This window comes from Lipotes vexillifer, unplaced genomic scaffold (assembly GCF_000442215.2).
Source record: "Lipotes vexillifer unplaced genomic scaffold, Lipotes_vexillifer_v1.1 scaffold230, whole genome shotgun sequence".
NCBI lineage: Eukaryota > Metazoa > Chordata > Mammalia > Artiodactyla > Lipotidae > Lipotes > Lipotes vexillifer.
This window is the reverse complement of record NW_006775143.1, coordinates 5,927,780-5,935,480: the sequence shown is the minus strand read 5'-3', so window position 1 is coordinate 5,935,480 and position 7,701 is coordinate 5,927,780. Positions and strand designations below refer to the sequence as shown.

Here is a 7,701-nt window from a genome sequence, read left to right as displayed (position 1 = left end):
ATTCCTGCTAACGAATTCTCATATTCCTTAAAGCTTAAAGTTATCGATGAAGAATGGCCCAATGGTAATTCAACAAGTAACCTGTAGACTTAAAATCAAGCTGAACAAGAATTAACTCAGCTACTCCCATCACAATTCTAGAAACATGTCCTCATCTCAAACTAGAAGAATCCATCTTTTTCAAAAGCTTTGCTGGTTCTGGCTGCTGTGCAGAGGCAGTGTGTCTGCATCTTGATTGGGAGGAGGGTTAAGGAAGAAAGTCATGGAATGGCCCTTACTTGCCAGGTCTTAGTAAGGGCTGTTTCATAGGGAAGGGGGAAGGTGGCATACGCCTTTCCTCAGTACCTTTCTCATGGGACCCCCACCGTGTGTCTGCATTGGCACTGGGCTGAATGCTCTGCATATGTGATCTCATTAAATTTAAATTTAACCCTCACCATGACACTGTGAAGTGGGTTTTAGGGGCTTTCCATTGAAAGCTGAAGAAATGGAAGCTCAGCAAGGTTTTAAAGCTCTGCCCAAGGTCACTCACCTTGTGAATGACTGAACTAGGATCGGACTTGGCTCTCCGGGTCCACAGGTCTGAGAATTACCACACACGGTCAGTGAGGGGGACAGAGACCACGGATCTTTGGGGACAGTCCTGACTGCCCAAAGGTGGAAATATCATTCCATGTGCAGCCAAGGCCTCATTCCTCTACTGACTGTGCTCTTAGACAGGGTGCCTCTCTGTGCCTTTGTTTCTTCATCTGCAAAATGGGAGTGATCCTTATCCATTGAATGATGGTGAAGAAATAATGAAATGATACCTGAGAACCTCTAATGTGCCTGCCAGATGGTGGATACTCAGTGAATGGTGCTTCCTTCCCTCATGCGCTCACTCTAGCCCCACTCTCTGCTGCACCAGTGCTGACTCAGTTGGATGTTCATTCCTCCTCTTGGTGATTAATTCCAGTGTTCCCGAGGCCCGGGTCCCAGGACTCAAACCCAGGGCCTTTATCCACGTCTTGCCGCTATACTGCAAACAGGGCCACTGTCTTGGGGCCTCGTCTTGGTTCCTACTTATATTTAACAAATGCTTTCTGTGTACTGTCTGTGTACAAGGGACCAGGTGCACATTGGTAAACAAAGTGGCGGGACTCCTGCCATTAAGGAGCTGCCTGTCTAGTGGAGGATAGACGTTAATCCAAGAATCCCACCTCTTCAGGGAAATACGTGCCCTACAAGAAAAGAACAGGAAACTGGGAGGAAAGACTAGGCGGCATCATTCAGATCAGGATGGAAGGGGGCAAGTAGAGTGGGCAGGAAAGGCCGATCTGAGGAAGTAACATTTGACCTGAGTCTCGGAGACAAAGAACAAGTATTCCAGGCAAAGGGAGCAGCGTATTTGAGGGTGCTGGGGTGGGAAAAAGCTTGAGTGTTTGTCCAGTAGTTAACTTTGTGAAGAAAGCTGGTATTTAGTTGGGTCTGTGGTCAAGGGGGACCTTTTGCTTCCTTGGTAGTTTTTGAAGTTTTTTACAATGAACGCGTTTCCATGTAATGGTTGTATAATAAAATACGTTTTAAAAACGCTAAAAAGAAAAGAAAGAAAAAGCAAGCTGGTGTGGCCTTGGTTCCCATCATTGACATAGAAGGACCTTCCAGATCAGAGATGATGGCCGAGGGAGAGAACAGGACCCAGGATGCCACAGACCCCACACTGGGTCTCTTGCTGACAGCAAACTCCTTGAGGCTCCCTGGGCTTCCTTCTTTCTTTTTTTTTTTTCCCCCCCATATATGTCCTTGAAGCTGAGGTGAATCTTCTATAGGCAGCATATAGTTGGATCTTTTTTTTTTTTTTTTTTTTTCCCCCCCCCCCCTGGGCTTCCTTCTGTAGGGCAGGGTCTGAGTCCAGCTTCTTTTCCAACCTCAGAGTCCCCAAGGAAGGAAGCAAGGAGCTATCTCACCACTCCCTTCACCCGGCTTGATCTAGGGATGCAGCTCCCCTCCCCCATCCCCAGGTCTCCTCCCCAGACGACTTAACGCAAAGCCTTGCTTCACCCTTGGGCTGCTCCTAGGAAGGGCCTTATGTCGTTCTCTCTCCTCTTTACGCAAGAGACTGCTCAAAGTGGGGGTCATTTCTGCTGAGCTCTCAGAGAAGAGGGCCAGCGTCTTCCAGGTTCTTGGCTCTTCTGAAGGGTCTGGAATGAAAGGTATGTGTGTCATGGAAAGAGCATCCACTTTGGAATCACGAGCCCTGCCTCTCATGAGCTGTGTGTCTTGGGAAAGTTTTTTCTTTAACCTCTCTGGGTCTCATTTTCCCCACCTGTGAAATGTGTGTTTGTGTAATAAATAATAATAATTCTGCTTCCTAGAGGTGTTCCGAGGACTAGTGGCAATGAATGTAAAATACATAACAGTGTCTGGACACGACAAAACTCAGTAAACAGAGTTCCCTCTCCCCATTTTCCTTTATGGGAGATCCAGGAGTGGCCCATGCGAGCAGATCTGAGGTGGCTGAAGAACGGGCTTTCCGCCCCCTCTGAGTCAGGTGGCTGGCCCGTTCCAAGATAATTTATATCCTCCTGCAGGCACCACCCACACCTGGAGCAGTGTCTTCATCCTGGCTGAGAACCTAGGGCCTCACCAAGGGTTTGCAGCCTCCCCTGCCCTCTCTTCTGCTTTTGGAATGGAGGGACTTTCTTTCAGTGAATTCATTTCCACTCACTGATATGAGCTTTATGGACAGTGCATTTAGGCCTCATAGAGATGCTGCAGTCTTTCATAGAGATGGGGGCCGGGGGAGATGTAGTCAAACACCTCTTGCCTCCCTTCTTTCTGCTAGCTCTGGATAATACATGTAGGTGTCGTTAGACAAAGGTGACCCAGCGGGATTGACGGTGTGAGGGTATAGATCAAAGCAGAATGAAGACGCTGACCCTGAAATCTGAAACTCCATGCTGATGCTCTGTGTGTGTGTGTTGTCGTTCCAGTGCCTCATGGCTTGGGAGTCGATTATTCCACTACTGCAGGAGAAGCAAGAGGCCAAGTAAGCTCCTCCTTGGGACAGAGACTCTCCTACCTATGCCGGGCATGGCGCCCACACCGGAATGTCCCTGCAGTGCTAGAGAGGTAGCACCAAGAAAACAACCACAGAAACATCTCTCTTTTGTGTATTTCTTTCCCTTCCCCCGACCTTTGTCCGACAGTTGTTTTCAATGAGTATTTATTCCTTGGTGGCGTCTGTAAGGCTGTCATCATCTCTCAGCAGAAGCATACCTCCGTGGTGTGAAGGAACCTGTTCGGTGGGACAGTACGAGGATTTGAAACTGAGGGACAAGACAGCCCTCAGCTGACATTCTGACATCTCGTTACAGTCCCCTCTTTGGGGACAGCAGAGTTGCCTGCCATGGAAGAGAACCCGGGTCCTGCCTTGCAAGGCCGTGAGGAAGGCATGAACAGAAGGCAGCTCCTGCTTTCCGTGGATGCACAGTGGCTCTGGAATTGACCTCCATGGGCCTTGACTCGTCTTGGCCTAGGAGGAGGTGTCGGCGCCTCTGTGGAAAGCCCTTAATGTACAGTGTAGCTCTGAGTGTGGCCTGCTGCCTGCCTGTCATGAGTGACACCTGTGTTTTGGTTTCCGGTTCGCGTAGGACCGTTTAATCAGTGTCTAGGTGCATCCATGCTAGAGCAAGCAAGCTAGCATCCTTGTCCTTTATGCGATGCCTTGGGAAGCTGAGGGGGCAGTGCTCCCCGAACTTGTTTCTGACACTAAAATGTAGTAGATTGGAAACTGTTTTGTGTGAAATGAAAAAAAGGTGCATTTTTCTCTGTGACGTTCTTCGATGTTCTTTTGCTTGTTAAATGTCATCAGGGTAGAGAGTTAGGCCTGTTAGGGGTCATCTGTTGTCTTGAAGTCGGAGTAGCTCCGAGGTGTTGAGGTCAGCGGGCATATACCAAGCCCCACCTCCCATGTCTGCTTTGTGCAGTTTGCCTTTACCTCACCAAAAACCCCTAGTTTAATGTCTCCTGCTGTGTCCGCTGAATGTTTGGGCAACCTTTTGGGGAGAGGCTGGCATATTCTTATGATACAGTCAAGATTTGTAAACTCAGTCTGAATGCTCTACGTGAAGTGCTTTAACCTTACTCTTTCCTAGTCAGAAAGAAGAGTCTGTGTCCAGGTGAGCCTCGAAGATGCCAAGTGTGACAGCGAACTCTATGCTACTGGTTAAGCTGAAACCTCCTCAGTTTGCAGCCACGTTCCTGGGGACGGCTGCATCTAAAGTCTTCATTTCAAACTATTAGCAGGTTTCCTTTTCAAGTGTCTCAACACAAAACAGACAAAGAGGATCTCTCTTCCAGCTCGTTTTTTTCCCCTCATGAAGTAAAACTACCTGTGTCATGTTTGTGTTCTCTCATCTGTGGCTCATCTCTATAAAATGACAAATCTGAGCCTCAAATAAGCGGTAGTATTATTTTTTTTAATGAAACAGCTGTGCTGAGACACTGCTGCGTTTGCAAGTGAACCCGCAAATACTGGTCAACGTGCAGACTGCTGAGGTCACTGCATTCTGCTTCTAGCTGCAGATCTTGGGGCAGCCACGCTATGATGCTGGTGGGGCAGCCGTTGGACAGTCCAGGACAGTTTGGTTCTGCTTCATCGTGTTTGAAAAAGTCGCGGTTTAAGTGATAATTTGTGTATCAGTTGGTACTTGTGCACACTGTTAGATCCCATTTGTGCCATTCTAAAATCCTTTGATGTGAATTTTCTGTTTGGTACAATTAGAGATGATTCATTGAAGCAGAAGGGTAAGAACAGTCCGTAGACCCCGAGTGGTGAGTCAGTGTTTCCTTCTACCTCTAAACCATCCTGTTGGTGTGGGTGTCGATGTCCAGGTCCAGCCTGAAAGCTTGCTGGTAGAATCGGGGCATGTATGTGATAGTGCGTTGATGGCCTTCTATGGATATTTGGCAGAAAACACTAGACTGACCCAGAGGCGCATGCTCATCTTTGGGAACATGTGAACTCTTGCCTGGTGGAACGTATGCTTTAAAAATGTTGTCCAGTGTGACAAACGCTTGGAAAGAACTGTGGAAGGAGTTACAGGAAGACTAGACTCTAGTCTGCTGCTAGTTGCCAAAGCCCAGGCACATTCCTGTGGAAGGGTTAGATGGGCAGGAAGGCAGCCCTACCAAAAAAAAAAAAGAAAAAACCATCAGGTTCCTTGCTAGGATACATGGGGAAGGGGTTGGGGTACAGAGTCATCCCCTTACATTATTGGAGGCAGAAGACTGGTTCTGAAGGGATGCAGGCATCTTGAGCTTTTATCTTTCTCTGTTTGTTTGGTCTCCCTGTGATGTGCCTGTGCTTTAAGGCTCCAGAGAGAGCCGGAACAAGGCAAACCGACCTCCAGCGTGCCATTGATAGCAGAGCTTGGAGGACCAGGGTATCTTGCAGCCTTCCTTGGAGAAATGGTCTTTCCAGGAAAGGGACCTTTGTCCCTTACTTCTGGCTGGCATCTGATGAGGTGAGGAGGCTGGCGCAGAAGGCAAGGGACAGTAGGCAGCGGAGGAGGCCCTCCAGCCCTTCCCACCCCCGCGGCTCCCTCGGGCCCCCGAGGGTCAGCAGCCCCAAGCATTCACCTCTCCATCTCCATCAGCACGAAGGTGATTCCCTGTGAGAAGTGTAACCCAGAGACTTCTGTGCCAAAGACTGCCTCGTAGAGGCTTCATCACCCCATCCTTCTTGGCTCCACAAAAGTCAGGGTGCTGAGATCACTGACTCCTCTCTTGTATTTATTTTCCAAGAGGTTTTTGCTTGAGGATGTGTCTTACCTCAGGCAGACACACGTGGACAGGTTGAGACTTGGGCACGTGGCAGTGGAGTGGAAAGTCATCCCTGTCAGCTGTCCCTGGGCCGGGGAAGTGAAAGGTTCAGTTCACCTGGGTCAGAAATCCAGGCTAGGGCAGAAGAGAGAATTCCTAGAAACTGAGCAGATCTTAAAGATGCAGGTGAGGTTGAAGAGAGCAGTTGCGATTTGCAGCAGATACGGACACTGCTCGTCCTTACCACATATTGGATCTCCAAGAAGACTCTAGGCTGCTCTGCTCAAAGCAAGGAACCACTGCCCCTGCTCGAGCCAGGTTTGGGGTTGGATTTTATCATTTTTTAAGACTTAATGATCATTCCTGGGTGACCTCAGAAAAGTGTGATTATGGACGTGACGGGCTCGTATTTCACCGTGCTGCTCATTGAACCCACCACACACCTTTCTTTAGCTGAAATAACAAAAACCAGCACGACTCTGGGGATGGTGGTGGATGTAACCTAAGTTTGTCTTCATGCCAAATTTCAGCCACACCCAGAGTGTGTCCTTCATGTTACTGACTTGAATGTGTTTTCTCAGTGGCTGTCCACACGAGGGAATTAAATGCACACCTGCTGCTCGTTTCCTGTGAGGCTGCCATTTGTGTTGGGACGATGGGCTGTTCTGTTTAGAGAAGGGCACGATGCCGTGTGGCAGTGTGCACATGGACTTTCCCTTGGGACGGTATCAGCCCAAGAGGCACCCAGAGGTTGCGTGACCTGGCCCTGCTGTTGATAGCATTGAAATCACGGGCACCTGGCTCTGTTTTGATGCCATTCGTTGGGCCACACAAGAGTCATCCTCTGCCCTGTGTCCTGAGCTGGTGAGAGTGGAGGGAGAGCCAGGGCCAGAGCAGCCTGTCTTCTGAGCAGAAACGGCCCTTTAGCGCAGCCAGAGTAGAGCCCAGTTTTAACCCATCCCAAGACCCAACACAGGTCTGCCTGTTGTCAGAGTAAGGCACACCAGTCCTGGCCCCCACCTTCCCAGACACCTACTTTCAAGGTCTGTGGAAACTGGGTAATCTCATCCTAAGGCTGGGGTAACACTGCTTTGGCCATCTCTGTCTGCAAAATTGTTTTGGGAATTTGGGTGTACCTTCTCACTTTAAAAAATCCTCCATGTGCCACCAGATTGAACACGCCCTCTCACTTACTGTGTTTTCTCTATTCAGATGACATTTCCCTCAAATTTACCTGTCATCCCCCCGGGGCCAGACCTACAGATTGAGCTGGGTGTGTCGGGAGTTGTTCGCCTCTTTGTGGTTTGTTAATTCAGTGAATAAACCAGGAACCTGATTTTTCATCAACCCACCCAATAGGTGGTTTTGCTTTCTGTATTAAGGATATCTGGTCTCTCCATAGTTGCACAGATCAGAGCATGCGCAGGGCTGTCTACGTTAGAAAAGGTTTGGGGTGGGGGGCAGTTACAGGGAGTGTGACTGTTTTTTCTTAATCAGATGTCTTGGAAATGCTCTCCGGGTGTGACTGACCCCTTCTGTGTGGCAAAAGAAATACGTTATCGAGGCAGTTTTTACTACTGTAGATAGTCTGTAAATAAGTGCTTTGAAAAAATAACGTTAACAAACCAGTAAGATATTTGTCTCATTCATAAACATTTTGTGTATTTAGCACTTGAAAGTCAACAAATCCAGACTTTTAGAAATGCCACAGACTGTTAAAAGCCTAACTCTACTTTTTGAGAAGTTGTCAACACCTGCTAATATGCCTTATTCTTCAACTACTGTTTTTTAGATTCTGGATAGAAAGAGTTTTTAGAGATGTAATCAGTTGTTCAGTTTAAATACTTGAGGCCTAACATAGCCAGTCTTTGTTCCTCTTAAAGAAACAAGCAAGAA

At 48.2% G+C, this 7,701-nt stretch overlaps 1 protein-coding gene across 1 annotated transcript in view; it reads left to right on the top strand.

Annotated features, from left to right (window-relative positions):
* The window catches only part of SNX30 (sorting nexin family member 30), a 104,585-nt gene extending 101,553 nt beyond the window's left edge, over positions 1-3,032 (top strand). Inside the window, exon 10 of the mRNA XM_007449761.1 lies at positions 2,973-3,032. Within this exon, the coding sequence (XP_007449823.1) occupies positions 2,973-3,032 (60 nt within the window). The remainder of the gene's footprint in view (positions 1-2,972) is intronic.
* The last annotated feature ends 4,669 nt before the right edge of the window (positions 3,033-7,701 follow it).